This window comes from Haematobia irritans, chromosome 3, assembly GCF_050003625.1.
Source record: "Haematobia irritans isolate KBUSLIRL chromosome 3, ASM5000362v1, whole genome shotgun sequence".
NCBI lineage: Eukaryota > Metazoa > Arthropoda > Insecta > Diptera > Muscidae > Haematobia > Haematobia irritans.
Genome location: NC_134399.1, coordinates 122,713,841 through 122,730,206, shown reverse-complemented (window position 1 = coordinate 122,730,206; position 16,366 = coordinate 122,713,841). Strand labels below are relative to the sequence as shown.

General features: G+C 32.9%; 1 protein-coding gene across 1 annotated transcript; it reads right to left on the bottom strand.

Moving 5' to 3' along the window:
* Window positions 1-6,595: 6,595 nt before the first annotated feature.
* LOC142230334 (uncharacterized) lies at window positions 6,596-15,500 on the bottom strand. Its single transcript, XM_075300970.1, has 3 exons — window positions 15,012-15,500; window positions 9,945-10,457; window positions 6,596-7,884 (listed from the first exon to the last, which is right to left on the bottom strand). The coding sequence occupies exons 1-3, from the start codon at window positions 15,337-15,339 to the stop codon at window positions 6,848-6,850; spliced, it is 1,878 nt and encodes a 625-aa protein (XP_075157085.1). The 5' UTR covers window positions 15,340-15,500; the 3' UTR covers window positions 6,596-6,847.
* Window positions 15,501-16,366: the final 866 nt, after the last annotated feature.

Below are 16,366 nucleotides of genomic sequence, written 5' to 3'. Positions count from 1 at the left end.
TATCCTTTAGAAGAAACAAGATATTGAGCGCCTTTTTCTTTCAGTATATAACGGATGTACGGATGTACAGCCTTTATTAAGGCCACGGGATGGAAGACCTAAGAAGCTCTTTCTTTGGAATTCGCCTGCAGACTCAAATGGTTGATACGGAACTTCAGCATTCATTAAGGCCGCGGGATGGAAGACCTAGGAAGCTCTTTCTTTGGAACTCGCCTGCAGACTCAAATGATTGATGAGGACGAAGAAGAACAACTATAAGGAAACTCAATGGATCAACATGGTCTAAGTGGGAACCAGCCCTTTTGCTACGGGCTGGTTTCATACTCCATAACCTATCCTAACCTTAGTCCTCTACCCGATGGTTAAAAAGCATATTGCGAAATGTGTTATGTGGAGGGGAGAAAAGTGGCCATTGTGGCGCAAATACTGGAGTGTGGGACACCAATTTGTTCACAGAACAGTAAAGTGTAACGATCGTACTTAGTTTGGTAAATACACACAAAAAAATTTTTTTTTCTGATTCAATCACCAAATTAATTGATCCAATTAATTTTTTAATTGAAATGTCTTCAATCACGAAAATGATAGTATCAATCACAGTTTTAATTGGGCATAGAAAAAATTCTTGATTAAAAAATTAATTGATTTTTTCAGCAAATTTCAATTAATTTTTTAATTTTTTAATTGATTCAATTAAAAATTTAATTGATGTTGATTGCAAAACTCAATTAATTTATTAATTAAAAAAGGTAACTACTTGTAATTACTTTCTGAATTGGCTTAGAGTTTTTATTTCGATTAACAAATGATTGTTTGAAATACATTTTTAATGAAAAATTAAAAAAAAAATAAGCACTTTTTTTAACTGAATTAGTCTTCCGAATTTGATTAAAAAGTTAATTGTATCAATTAATTATACCCTAAACCACATAGTGGTCAGGGTATAATAAGTTTGATCGGCCAAAAAATGTGCCTACCTGAAATATTGATTTTAGACCCCATAAAATATATACCGATCGACTCAGAATCACCTCCTGAGTCGATCTAGCGCTTGGTGTCCGTCCGTCCGTCTGTCCATGTATTTGTTGTTCACAGGATTCCGGTCGCAATTATTAACCGATTTTGATGAAATTTGGTACAGGGAGTTTTTTTGGGCATAAGGACGAACACTATTGAATTTGGAAGAAATCGGATCAAATTTAGATATAGCTCCCATATATATGTATCGCCCGATTTCGACAAATGGGGTCACGTTGCGCGTGTTTGCAAACGCATCGTCACCAAATTTGGCAAAAGGTAATCTTTTCCATCGCCCTTCAAGTCTGCAAAATTTCATCCAAATCGGTTCAGATTTAGATATAGCTCCCATATATATGTATCGCCCGATTTTCCCAAATTTGGCCATAAAACCCTTATTTATCAACCGATCTGACCCAAATTTGGCTAAATGTAGTCTTCTATAGCACTTACTATATGTGCAAAAAATCATCGAGATCGGTTCAGATTTAGATATAGCTCCTATATATATGTACCGCCCGATTTTTCTAAATTTGGCCATAAAACCCTTATTTATCAACCGATCTTACCCAAATTTGGCTAAATGTTGTCTTCTATAGCACTAACTATATGTGCAAAAAATCATCGAAATCGGTTCAGATTTGGATATAGCTCCCATATATATGTATAGCCCGATTTTCCCAAATTTGGCCATAGAACCCTTATTTATTAACCGATCTTACTAAAAGTTGGCTAGATCCAGTCCACTATAGTACTAACTATATGTGCAAAATTTCATCGAAATCGGTTCAGATGTAGATATAGCTCCCATATATGTATCACCCGATTTTGAAAAATTCGCCTCTAATAACCTCATGTTTGACCATACAGGCCTCATTTCTTAACCGATCTTACTCAAATCTTGCACAAGATAACCTTAATCAAACCCGCAAAATATTATGCAAATTGGTTCAGATTTAGATATAACTTCCATATATATGCATCGCTCCATTTTCCCAAATTTGGCCATAGTACTCTTATTTATTAACCAATGTTACTCAAATTTCAAATTTTGATATACTAGCCGATCGTACTAATACGTACTTGTAGCTCTTACATAAGAATATTGCTCGATTTTACAAATTTGTATTCATTACCCACACTAATTTAACGATTTTCTCTTTTTTAATAATGGGCTCAATATTAGTGGCATACTAACTCCGTAGGCGCAATATCAACACAGCCAGTGTTGCTAGAAGTAGGGGAAATTCCCTATATGTAGGGTTTTTCTAATATTTAGCGTCTAGGGCCACAATGTAGGACATTTTCACTCAACGCAATTTGTAATAATTTTTACATTTTGGTGACTCTAGAGGAGGAAATTAGAAGCCGGCAAGGCATGATCTTTAACAATGTGTGGTAAACTTTATTCCTGTAGAGAATTTTGTCAACATTTTATTTCTATAGAACATTTTGTCAAAATTTTACTTCTATAGAATTTTTTTTTTTCAAAATATTATTTCTATAAAAAATTTTCTCAAAATTTTATTTCTGTGGAATTTTTTCTCAAAATTTTATTTCTATAGAATATATTGTCAAAATTTTATTTCTATAGAAATTTTTCTCACAAAAATTTGTTTATAGACACTTTTTCCAAAATTTTATTTTTATAGAGATTTAACAAAAAAGATTACTAATTTGGGTAGAATTCTACCAACTGTGGCAACCGTGGTGGTAATACAAATTTATATTCTAAGTTATATACGTTGCATGTTCATGTTCTAAGATAATAAAGTACTTAGAACCATAAAATTTTTTTAAATTTTACGAAAAATATAGTACTTTCCGTGGCAACATTGACTATGAGCTATAGTCAGATCGACACAAAGCACCCATAGACATGTACCCCTTAATTTTCTTAAATATGCAACAGCGGTTTATCTCCCAGATCTATATGTTACCCCACAAATGCTTATGATTACTAATTCTGTAATGGTGGTTTAGGGTATGATATAGTCGGCCCCGCCCGACTTTCTACTTTACTTACTTGTTTTTTAATTAAAAATTTTAAAATTTTCAATCATTCACTTAATTAACTTAATGTTTCTATCATGATTAAAAAGTTAATTGTATCAATTAATTTATTAATTGAAAAAATTTTCAACTTCAATTAACTTTTTAATTGGAAAAAATTTGGTGATATTTTTTTCTGTGTAGAGAGAAAGGCACTAAACTTTTTTCACATTGTGCTTGGGGTTATAGAAACTGTAGTTTTTATCCAATTCGCCTGAAATTGGAAATCTAGAGGTATTTATCGGTCTATGTTTTGGTATATCCCCCATATAGAAATCTAGAATTTGAAATCTAGAATTATTTTAGAACCATACAGAGATGCGCCGAAAATGGTGAGTATCGGTCAATGTTTTAATATAGCCCCCATATACACCGATCTCCCGATTTTTCTTTTTTTGGGCTTGTAGAAACCGTAGTTGTCGTCCAATTCGCCTGAAATTGAAAATCTGGAGATTTTTTAGGGCTATAAATAGGTGTGCAGAAATGATTTTATTGTTTTGGATTCTATAACCCGTAGTTTTTATCGAATTTGCCTGAAATTTTAAATCTAGAAGTATTTTAGGACCATAAAGGGATGTGCCGAAAACGGTGAGTATCAGTCCATGCTGTAGTATAGCCCCCATAAGACCGATATCCCGATTTAACTCCTTGGGTTTCTAGAAACCGTAGGTTTTGTCCAATTTGTCCGACTCATAAAAACGTGTGTAGGATTTAGTTTTTATCGGTCCATTTGGTAAGGCCTCCATAAATACCGATTTAACGTCATGAGGGTATAGAAGGCGATTTTATCATGAAAATTGCTTGAAACAAACTGAATGTAAAATTTCCAGATTTTACTTCTCGTAATCATTTAAATAATGGAGATAAACATCTACAAATTTTAGATTTCAAATCAAGGCGATATTTCATCGTTTTCTTGCACACTTACATGAGATGTTAATGATTCCTCTAAAACTCAAACAAAAATGGTTTTTATAAATCCAAAATCTGATATAGTCTTCATAGGTAAAATCTTTAAATTTATCTTCGGGAAGTGTACTGGTTGAGCTGCTCTGCTTGGAAGAATATCTGTCATCAAACTGCCCTGAAATTTTAAAGGAAACTATAATATTTGATTCATGGTGGTGGGTATTTAAGATTCGGCCCGACCGAACTTACTGCTCTATATACTTGTTATACCCACCACCATAGAATGGTGACGGGGGTATAATAAGTTTGTCATTCCGTTTGTAACACATCGAAATATCGATTTCCGACTATATAAAGTATATATATTCTTGATCAGGGAGAAATTCTAAGACGATATAAGCATGTCCGTCCGTCTGTCCGTCTGTCTGTCTGTTGTAATCACGCTACAACCCTCAATAATGGCGCTATCGTCCCGAAATTTGGCACAGATTAGTTTTTTGTTTGCAAGCAGGTCAAGTTCGAAGATGGGCTATATCGGTCCAAGTTTTGATATAGTCCCCATATAAACCGACCTCCCGATTTGGGGTATTGGGCCTATAAAAACCGTAGTTTTAATCAGATTTGCCTGAAATTGGAAATCTAGAGTTATTTTGGGACCATAAAGAGGTGTGTCGAAAATGGTCCGTATCGGTCCATGGTTTAGTATAGCCCCCATATAGACCGATCTCCCGATTTTGCTTCTTAGGCGTCTAGAAACAGTATTTTCTATCCGATTTGTCTGAAATTGAAAATCTAGAGGTATTCTAGGACCATAAGGAGGTGTGTCGAAAATCGTTCGTATCGGTCCATGTTTTGATATAGCCCCCATATAGACCGATCTCCCGATTTTGTTTCTTGGGCGTCTAGAAACTATATTTACCATCCGATTTGCCTGAAATTGGAAATCTAGAGGTATTGTGGGACTATAAAGAGGTGTGTCGAAAATGGTGCATATCGGTCCATGTTTTGGTATAGCCCCCATATAGACCGATCTCCCGATTTTTCTTCTTACGCGTCTAGAAACAGTATTTTCTATCCGATTTGTATGAAATTGAAAATCTAAAGGTATTTTGGAACCATAAAGAGGTGTGTCGAAAATGGTCCGCATCGGTCCATGTTTTGATATAGCCCTCATATAAACCAACCTCCCGATTTGGAGTCTTGGGCCTATAAAAACCGTAGTTTTTATCCAATTTGCATGAAATTGGAAATATAGAGGTATTTGAGGACCATAAAAAGGTGTGCCGAAAAAGGTGCTCATCGGTCCATGTTTTGGTATAGCCTTCATATAGACCGATATCCCGATTTTGCTTTTAGGGCTTCTAGAAACTATATTTACCATCCTATTTGCCTGAAATTGGAAATCTAGAGGTATTTGAGGACCATAAAAAGGTGTGCCGAAAATGGTGCTCATCGGTCCATGTTTTGATATAGCCCCCATAGGGACTGATTTCCCGATTTTGCTTCTTGGGCTTCTAGAAACTATATTTTGTATCCGATTTTCCTGAAATTGAAAATCTAGAGTTCTTTTGGGACCATAAAAAGGTGTGCCGAAAATGGTGCCCATCGGTCCATTTTTTGGTATAGCCCCCATATGGACCGATCTCCCATTTTGCTTCTTTGGCTTCTAGAAACTGTATTTACCATCTGCTTTGCCTGAAATTCTTGAGCTACAATAAACTGTATTTATTACATGATTTGCCTGAAATTCGAAATCTAGAGGTATTTTTAGACCACAAATAAGAGTGCCGAAATTGAGGTATATCGGTCCATATTTTGGTATAACCCCCATATAGACTGATCTCTCGATTTTTACTTCTTGGGCGTCTAGAGACTATATTTTCTGGCCGATTTGTTTGAAATTGAAAATCTGGAAATATTTTAAGATCACAAATATGTGAGTAGCAAATGGTGCCTATCGGCCCATGTTTTGGTATAGCCCCCATATACACCGATCTCCCGGCTTTATTTCTTGGGCTTCAGATTTCAGATTTTCTGGAAATTAGTAATCTATAATAATATTTTAGACAAACGAAATTGTCGCTAAAATTTGTGTCAAAAGAAAACTTTGCTTGTCTAAAATTACGTTTCTCAAAAAAGAATTCATTTCTTTCAGGGTATAGCAGGCGCACTGATCATGAAAATTGCTTCAAACTGAAAGTAAAAGTTCCAGATTTTACTCATCGTATTTAAATAAATGCGGAAAAATCTACAGATTTAAGATTTTAAATCAAGGCGTAATTTCAACATATTCACGATATGTTTATATTTTCTCTAAAACTCTAACAAAATTGGTTCCCATAAATCCAGAATCTTATCTGGTCTTCATAGGTAGAATCTTTAATCTTTGTCTTCGGGAGCTGGCTCGTTTGGGAGAAGACTTGTCATCGAACCCCCTACAATTCTATATATTATCAAGTAACCCACTACGACGAAGAGTTTTCATAGTAAACTAATATACTTGATTCATGGTGGTGGGTATTTACAATTCGGCCCGGCCGAATTTACTGCTGTATATACTTGTTTTTTTTTTTAATACGATTATGCCCAATTAGTACATCAAGAAGAACACCAAGGATTGCTGGCTAAAAAGGTAAATTTATTGAAAAAAGTAGGCTAAAACTAATCACAAAACAAACATAAGTATAACTAAAAGTTTAATTTAAATTAAAATTTTACAAAAATCGGTAACTAAAAAATAATAAAACCAGGAGTTTGAAACTCAATTGTTTTCATCGTCTATAAGAACAGAACGTTTTTAAAGCATCTAATTTTTGTTTTTAATAAAGAATATTTTATTGAATACACAACAAAAAATGTTTAATTGTTTTTAATGACACGATGGTGCGGCGTAGTGATTAAGCTTCTTTAAATCTTCCATGCTATAACGTAATCGAATCGAATTTGTAGAACCACATTTATCATTGGACGAAGATTCTGTTTTCAAAGGTTTGGTTAAGACTCCGCCGCTACAAATATCGGATCCTTGTTGTGGAGTTGGATCACTCAATTCAATTTGCTTATCTTTCCCCGCTTTTAATATGATCTCATCAATTTTCATACAATTTTGTAGAATTTCTTCACGAACTTTTGAAGTCTTATCTTCTGCGTTTTTCTCGTCACCATTGGATTTGTCTTCCTTAGATGGTGGTTGCGGTGTTCTACCAATAGTAATTTTCGTTGCCATATGCGGTGGAACTTTACGCTCACAATTGATTTCATTCTCTTTCTTATATTGTTGTACAGCCTTAACAAATGGATATAAAGGTCTTCCCTTTTGCTGGGCATCTTCAATGAGATTTCGAGCATATTCAAAGAAGAATTTATCTTCTTTATCCACACTCTCCTGATGACATGTGATATTTGCCTGCTTTTCAGCCACTTTATGACGTTGATTCTCTTCGATTTGTTGGTCAAGAAACGATCGCATAGTACGAGCATTGTCCAGCATCTTTTCTTTTTCCCTAATAACGAAATTGCGATTAACCTCCTCATTTTTAAAACGTTGGGCAATTTCAAAGCGTTTTTCTTCCTCGGCCCGACGTTTAGCTTCCTTTTGCTCTTCCATCTCTCTAAGATAGGCTTCAATGCGTGCCTGCTTAGCTGCTTTATCCTTTCGTATTTTCTCCTGTTCTTCAGCAGTAAATTTCAATTGCATTGTAGAGATATCACGACGTATGCGTTCGGATTCCAAAGCCTGACTGTTGTCAGCCATAGATGCTAGTTTCTTAAGTTGTCCATCGATTTTCCTTTGTTGTTCATCGGCAATCTTTTTCGTTTGTTCCGCAAGCAGAGAGTTCAATTGACGTTTTCCGGCATTGTAGACACATACTAAGCGGTCTTCTATTTGCTCAGTCATTTGTTCTCCTGGAAATTAAAAAGAAAACAATACTCTTTAATAGGAGTCTGAAGTATAAAACATGGTGTGAAATTATATATATTTTTGGTTGAGATTTTTACGTTTGCAATTCTATTTCTGATATAGTACATGTAGAGATATAATGGACTGTATCTGGATAGGGAACTTGTAGCGCATCTATTTGACTCATCAACCTTTTGACTTTATATTCAACGTATAATCCAAAAAACAACAATGTCGTATATGCTGAGCGCAATAGTCTGACGAAGCCCCTTTCCCACATGTAATTCTAATCACTGATTCAGGGTCCGAAACCCGTCAATAGCATCTGACACAAGCGACCATAGCGTCTGACACAACCGTGCATAGGATGTTTACACAACTGTAATTTGCACAAGGCACCATTTCAGGCAGGTATTAACATGATTCATAAGAATAAAGTACGAAAATGGAGAAACAACATGTACACTGATGTGGCAGCCGCTGGCTGAAGAGCTGGAACCATCGGGTCAATCCACTACATAGAACCCGGCGCCGTGAGTTCATAATCTCTGAACGCTGGTCGTACATAAACCAAAAGAAAGCCAACTGGGACATCTTCAAAGAATACACCGATATCATCCCGAGAGCGAAAGGGCGAAAAGGAGAGCCAATCGTCGTAGTCGTGGTCTGCGAGACGATACACCACAATTTACCATTGCCGAAGTTACCCATGTCATCTACACAGCGAAATCATCCAAAGCACTGGGCCCCGACGGAATTTCTGTTCTAATGCTAAAGCATCTGGGAATACTGGGAGTTTAGTACCTGGTCTGACTCCTCAATTTGTCCTTGGAATCACTCATTATACCCGATGTCTGGAAGATGGGTAGGGTGATTCCACTACTGAAGCCAGACAAAGACTCGAGCAAAGGTGAATCGTACAGACTGATATCTCTTTTCTCACCAGTCGCCAAGACACCACTCCTACCCAGTCTTGTGGACAATTTTCCAACTGCTAACCATCAACATGGATTCCGGAAAGTACACAGCGCGATGACTGCTTTGCATGTCATTTCTGCTCACACTAATAGAGGACTTAATCAGCCTAAACCGTGTCATAGGGCGGTCCTCGTGGCGTTTAACCTATCGAAGGCATCGAGAATATGTCCATACCGGCAGGATTCTAAATTATTTATGCCGACGCCAGTCGTATGTGGAGGTAAGAAGTCAAGACCCCGTAGAGTGAAACAGGGAGATCCCTAAGTTGGGATGAGGGCCTTACATTTTTCTAGGACACCCCCTAGCTACGCCAATGCCCATAGGAAAACGTCTGCTAAAAACTGCAGCTGGTGTCTATTGTTAGGTTAGGTTAGGTTATGTGGCAGCCCGATGTATCAGGCTCACTTAGACTATTCAGTCCATTGTGATACCACAGTGGTGAACTTCTCTCTTATCACTGAGTGCTGCCCGATTCCATGTTAAGCTCAATTACAAGGGACCTCCTTTTTATAGTGAAACCACTTAGAGAAGCTTTGAAACCCTCAGAAATGTCACCAGCATTACTGAGGTGGGATAATCCACCGCTGAAAAACGTTTTGGTGTTCGGTCGTAGCAAGAATCGAACCCACGACCTTGCGTGTGTAAGGCGGGCATGCTAACCATTGCACCATGGTGTCTACTGTTAAATTTTTTTAATTAATGATCTGGAGAATAACAATATTAAGGATTGAAATTTTGTCCAAAATATGTTTAAGAACCAAAAATAGTTTTTTTTTTATAACTTCCAGACCTTTAATATTTGTTTGCTGTTACTTTAAGTTGAAAAAATTTAGATTCTTGAGCAGATTCTATATTTGGCCAAATTCGTGAGAATTTTTTTCTTTTTTGTTTGTTTCTGTCGAACTAAAACATCGTGTAATCGTATTTAAAAAGTAGCAGGCAATGTTTGCTATTTCAGCAAACAACGGATGCTTTCCCTTTTTCAGCAGATTTTTTTAAGGTTTAACAAAACGATTATTCTGCTTTTTCTATTAACAAATTTCTTTGGGTGTCTGTACAAAGACTATATATCATTTATGGTACTTACTCAATCTCCGCTGCTCAGTCATTTTCATGGCTTCCAAAGCATTTTTACGCAATTCCTCACGTTTCTTCTCCATAATAGCCATCTCCTTTTCCATTTGAGCTTTTATTTCAGCATCTGTAGTTTGTCTAGCAACTTGTTGTTCCTTCATTTCTTGTTTCTTTTGTTCCGATCGTATTTTTTGATTTTCACCTATTGTCTGAAGTAATTCTTTCTTATAGAGATTTTCATTTTTCTGCCTTTCCGTTAGGCGTTGTTGTCCATCTTGAATCCAGGACATGGCCTGACCATGACACATCATTTTCATTTCACATTCTTGTTGTTTAATAGCTTTCTTAAATTCTTCGTTAATTTCCCGCTGAACATTACGAGCACGCAAAACTTCACTTTGTAATGCTGCGGTGCGTAAATCCCTTGGTCCAGGTTTTAGTTTTTCAATTAACTTTTGAGCTTTGGCAATCTTCTCTTGACGTTTTTGCGCCTCATTTTCTTTGGTTTGTTCATACGACTCCTTTGCTAAAAACAGAATAAGAAATATGGATACAGTATTTATTAACTACGAGTTCGGAACAAACATCAGTATGGTCGTAATGAAATCTAATGACGTTCTTTGAAGTGAATGTAAGTAAAATCGATTTATATCAAGAGTAAGGCTTCAAATGACCTACTTAGACTTTAAATTTTGCAAATTAAGTGGTTGAAAATTGAAAGTACAGAAAAATATAGATAGACAACAGATGATAATGTTTACGTAAAGTAATTATTAACGTTTTAATTAAATTAAAATATTAAATCCAAAGGAAAGTCCAAATTATAATCTGAAAATTCATAAAAATGCTAAATCGTATGAAAATTGCAAGAATTTTTTTTTTATTTAAAGATTATTATAAAAATTATTTATAAATAATTATAATACAAAAAGGTAATTGATCATCTTAATTAAAAATGTATTGAGTTTTGCGACAAACATTAATTAATTTTTAACCAAAAATATTTTTTTTAATTAATTCTGTGATTGATACGACAATTTTCGTGCACAAAAAAAATTTTTTTGATTCAATCACGAAATTATTGATCCAATTAATGTTTGAATTGAAATTTCTTCTATCACAAAATTATCAATCATACAATTATATAGAAATAAAAAATATACTTTATTAAAAAAAAGTTTTTTGCGGGACTTTCAATTAATTTTTTAATTGGCTCAATTAAGAATTTTATTGATTTTTGTCGAAAAACTCAATTAATTTTTTAATTGATGCAATAAGGTATTTATTGTATTTTAGTTAATTTCGTTTAGTTAATTAAACCAATTAAATGTTCAATTAAAAATTTAATTGATTTTGTTTGAAAAACTCAATTATTTTTATAATTGATCAGAATCTCTACCGAATGGGAATGAACAATTGACATGATAGCTGTAGGTAAATAGCACCAGAGATTCGAAGTAGCTTAGTGATTATACCGATGAATAAAACTAGACAAATAGGAAAGAACGAGTATTAGTATACACAACAAAAGGAACACGGATTTAGATATAGCTCCCAAACTTAATATATATCAATTTGGGCGGGTTGGTGTTTTTCGATTTCATTTGCTTCTTACATATATCTAGCTCCAGAATTTTGGCAAAATCTTTCAAAAATTTTTGTTATTATTCCCTCCATATAAATAAACGATTATACTGTATTTCCAATTAAGTTTGTAATTTAATTGTAAAAAATATTCAATTGAAAATATAATTGGTTCTACAAATTTTTTAATGGAAACAATAGTCAATTGCAAAAATTAATTGCATTAATTAATTGCCCTTGTTGATTGATACTATCATTTCCGTGATATTTCAATTAAAAAAAAAATTGAAGACAAAAAATATTTTTTTTCTGTGTACCAAAATCGTTAAAAAAATATCCACAAATTTATACGTCTGGCTGAAATGAGTGAAAAACTGGAAAAATGTTGTATGTCATTTGAAACGAGTGTTGTGTCACTCGTGGTGCAATGGTTAGCATGCCCTCATCAATAGTCTAAGTGAGCCTGAAATATAGGACTGCCACTATACCTAACGTGTGTTTCGTTATATTTAAGACCATGTTTTGTTTCTACTCATGGTATACTAGTATCACTATTGCGACTACGAAGATTTCCTGTCAATATAGGTCTATTCATTTGTAGCTACATAGCAACGGGAATTGGAATATCGAAATACGAAGCTAAGCAAAAAGGAAAAAAATATTATTGCGAGAAAACGAATTATTGCGAGAAAACGAATCCAATTAATTTTTTAATTAAAATTTTTTCAATCACAAAAATGATAGTATAAATCACATTTTAATTGGGTATAAAAATAATTGATTTCATTAGCAAATTTCAATGTATTTTGTAATTAATTCAAATTAAAATTTAATTGATCTTGATTGGAAAACTCAATTATTTTTTTTTAAACATAACTATTTTCTATTCATTTCTTAACTGAATCTGTGGTTTTAGTATGATTATAACTGAATTTTTTAAATAAATTTTACATTAAAAATTAAAAAAAAATATAGTCATCCTTTTTTTAAATGACTTAGTCTTCCGAGTTAGATTAAAAAGTTGAAGTGGGACCTCAAAAAATTATATGGAGAACAAGAACACAAAATTGTTGTGTTTTTTAGGTTGTAACTTGAAAAAAACCCCAATTTCCTTTTTTGGCTGTCCTTCGTTTGTGGTGTCTTTTTCGCAATATTGGATTTGACTATGGTGGCAACTGCGTTCCCCTTTGTTGTTCCGAACAGCAAATTTTTTACTGTTTGGTTGGGGTTTGAGATGTTTTTCTCGAACGCAAAGTGGGCCAACGCCACCTTGAAATCATAAGGGTGGACAGCCCTTGTTCGGTTTCCAAAAACGTTTGCCACAGTTGGTAGAATTCTACTAAAAATGGTAGATTTTTTAATGTTTGATAGATTGGTAGAATTCTTGATCTTTTGGTAGATTTTGCAAAATATACCTCTCCAAATAAGAGGTACATCAATTTTCTATAGAAATAAAATTTTGGCCAACTTTTTTATAAAAATAAAGTTTTGATAAAATTTTCAATAGAAATAAAATGGTGACAAATTTTTCTACAGAAATTGTGACAAACATTTCTACAGAAGAATAAAATTTTTTATAGAAATGAAAAAAAATTAAAAATTGAAAAATGGAAATTGAGAAAATTGTTTATAGAAATAAAAGTTTGAGAAAATTTTCTATAAAAATAAACATTTTGACAAAATTTTCAATAGAAATAAAATTTTGACAAAATTTTCAATAGAAATAAAATTTTGACAAAATTTTCTATAGAAATAAAATTTTGACAAAATTTTCTATAGAAATAAAATTTTCACAATATTTTCTATCGAAATAAGATGTTGACAAAGTTCTCTATAGAAATAAAATTTTGACAAACTTTTCTATAGAAATGAAATTTTGACAAAATTTTCGATAGCAATAAAATTTTGACAAAATTTTCTATAGAAATAAAATTTTGACAAAAATTTCTATAGAAATAAAATTTTGACAAAATTTTCTATAGAAATAAAATTTTGACAAAATTTCCCACAGAAATAAAATTTTGACAAAATTTTCCATAGAAATACAATTTTGACAAAGTTTTCTATAGAAATAAAATTTTGACAACATTTTCTATAAAAATAAAAATTTTACAAAATTTTCCATAGAAATAATTTTTTTCGAAATCTTCCTTGGATCAAATTTTGGTTGTTTTTTAAGTTTTGTAGATATTTGGTAAATTTTTCTTAAAATGTTGGTAGATTATTTTTGGCACGAGTGGCAAAAGAAATAACATTTTTACAAAATTTTCTATAGAAATACAATTTTGACAAATTTTTCTACAGAAATAAAATTTTGACAACATTTTCTATAGAAATAAAGTTTTGACAAAATTTTCTTTAGAAATACAATTTTTACAAAATTTTCTATAGAAATAAAATTTTGACAAAATTTTCTATAGAAATAAAATTTTGACAAAATTTCCCACAGAAATAGAAATTTGAGAAAATTTTCTATAGAAATAAAATTTTGACAAAATTTTCTATAGAAATAAAATTTTGACAAAATTTTCTATAGAAATAAAATTTTGACAAAATTTTCTATGGAAATAAAATTTTGACAAAATTTTCTATAGAAATAAAGTTTTGACAAAATTTTCTATAGAAATAAAATTTTGACAAAATTTTCTATAGAAATAAAATTTTGATAAAATTTTCTATAGAAATAAATTTTTGACAAAATTTTCTATAAAAATAAAATTTTGAGAAAATTTTCTCCATAGAAATAAAATTTTGAGAAAATTTTCCATAGAAATAAAGTTTTGAGAAAATTTTCTCCATAGAAATAAAATTTTGACAAAATTTTCTATACAAATAAAATTTTGACAATATTTTCTATTGAAATAAAATTTTGACATAATTTTAACAAAATTTGATAGAAATACATTTTTGACAAAATTTTTTATGGAAATAAATTTTTCTTAAAATGTTGGTAGATTATTTTTGGCACGAGTGGCAAACGTGGTTCCAAGGGTTTGTCCTACGGACTGAGTCCAAAATGGACTAACGTGATTGCAAACTGCAGGTCTTCGGACAAAGTGGGCTAACGCGATACCACAGTCAAATTCGGCCTGGGTTAAGGATTTTCTCCTATGGACAGAATCCAAAGTTGGCAAACGCGATTCCAAAACGATATAAATATGCGAGCTTCAGACGGCCAAATCCAAATTGGCAACTTAGAAGGTCTTCGGCCGGGATTTAAGATTTTCTCCTGAACATGGACATAGTCCGACGGGCTAACGGGAACCAGCGGTTAGTGCTTATTTTCATACAGTCGTTCAAATCAAAAGTGTGTGTTTGCCACCTGAATTTTGGTTATCCAAAATTTCGGCATATGCTACACACGAATTACGAGAAGCGCAATTACAATTACGTGGTATATAGTTATTTCAATAGTTCATCTATTGCAGGACATCTGTGTTTATTATTGATCATACAATAAGGACTGTAAAACATTCGAATAAAATAGTGATTTTACCTTGTTGGGTCTTTTTGTCCAATTGTTCCTTTAACTGTTGTATCTTCTCTTCTTTAGTGCTCTGCATATTTCCTTCAAATTGCGCCACCAATTTATCATTTTCTATTTTTAGTTGTTCTTGGTACTTTTGTTCCTCAAGCTGCTGTTTAGTTTTTAATTTCTCCATTGGAATCGCATTTGTAACAATTTTATTGTAACGCTGGGACGAGAGGACTAACGGCTTAGCATTGGCTCTTTTCGGAATCCCTCCATTATTTTTGGAAGTCACAGTACCAGTATTAAAGTCTCGATTCTCACGAGAGGACAATTTTTTAGCTTTGGTAGCCATATTATTGCTGGTAATCGTTTAAAATGAACAATTTTAGTAAAAATAGTCTCCAAAAAGTATATGTGTGAGCAAATCGAATTGTTAGAACGGAAATATGATTTTTGGTGTTTAAAGCAACGGCTACTGTGTTGTTGAAAGTTTTCAAATAATAAATAATTGGTTTCTAAGGTGATGCCATGTTTTGTTGTTGCTGTTCGGAATGCAGTTTTCGTATAGTATTTTGGGGTATACATGGCTGTTAATTTAATTTGCGCTGAAGTAGTTTTGTTTTGAATAAATAATTGAATAGGAAGAGAGTTAGTTCATAGAAAGTATTTTATATTTTTCATCCAAATCGATCTTTATTTCCGGGCATATATGAGTGTTAATTCACAATAGCTCAGCAGTGTTGCCTAAATACCAAAATGACATTTTATTAGTATTTAAACATAACCATAGCGATGGGCGGTAGGCGAAACATCTTTCAAAGGAGGAAATTATTGTCTTTTTTCTTGGTTCCGATTGTTTTTGATGTCAATATGTTGAAATTTTTTCAATATTCAACATTGGAGTTGAATAAAAATATATAACGTCTGGTAATTTGCTGAGCTATTAACACGTCAGTAGTAAGATTTTAATGATGAATCGCATTGTTAAGAAGGGATAAGAAGAATAATAACAACTAGGCTATTCGGTATTCCTTTTAAACTACATGTAAACAACGAAAAATGGATTCCTTTTCTATTCTAAACAGCGTGGCGCAGGGTATAAAAAGGTTTGTGCAATATTTTATATATCCAAAGGAGAACAGCCGTTCTAAGAATTTAATCGATCTGAATTGGCGAAAACGTTTTCCTATTTCAAATGAATTCATTTGTAAATTAATAATCGCAGTTTTATACAATCTACTAAATGCCATTCGAATGTCGGTTTTAACATTAGGAATTTATTTAGAGACTGGTGATTTTGAGACTCTATTAAACTCTATGCAACACTGTTGTATACGATATCTACAACTCGTCAAAAAACGCCGTCACTATTGAGAAGT

What these genes read in the sequence shown, in the direction of transcription:
- LOC142230334 (XM_075300970.1), bottom strand. Translation starts at nt 15,339, where the DNA reads ATGGCTACCAAAGCTAAAAAATTGTCCTCTCGTGAGAATCGAGACTTT. An exon ending in GGACAAAAAGACCCAACAAG is followed by an intron (nt 10,458 to 15,011) that starts GTAAAATCACTA and finishes TTCTGTTTTTAG; the next exon opens with CAAAGGAGTCGTATGAACAA. An exon ending in GACTGAGCAGCGGAGATTGA is followed by an intron (nt 7,885 to 9,944) that starts GTAAGTACCATA and finishes TTTAATTTCCAG; the next exon opens with GAGAACAAATGACTGAGCAA.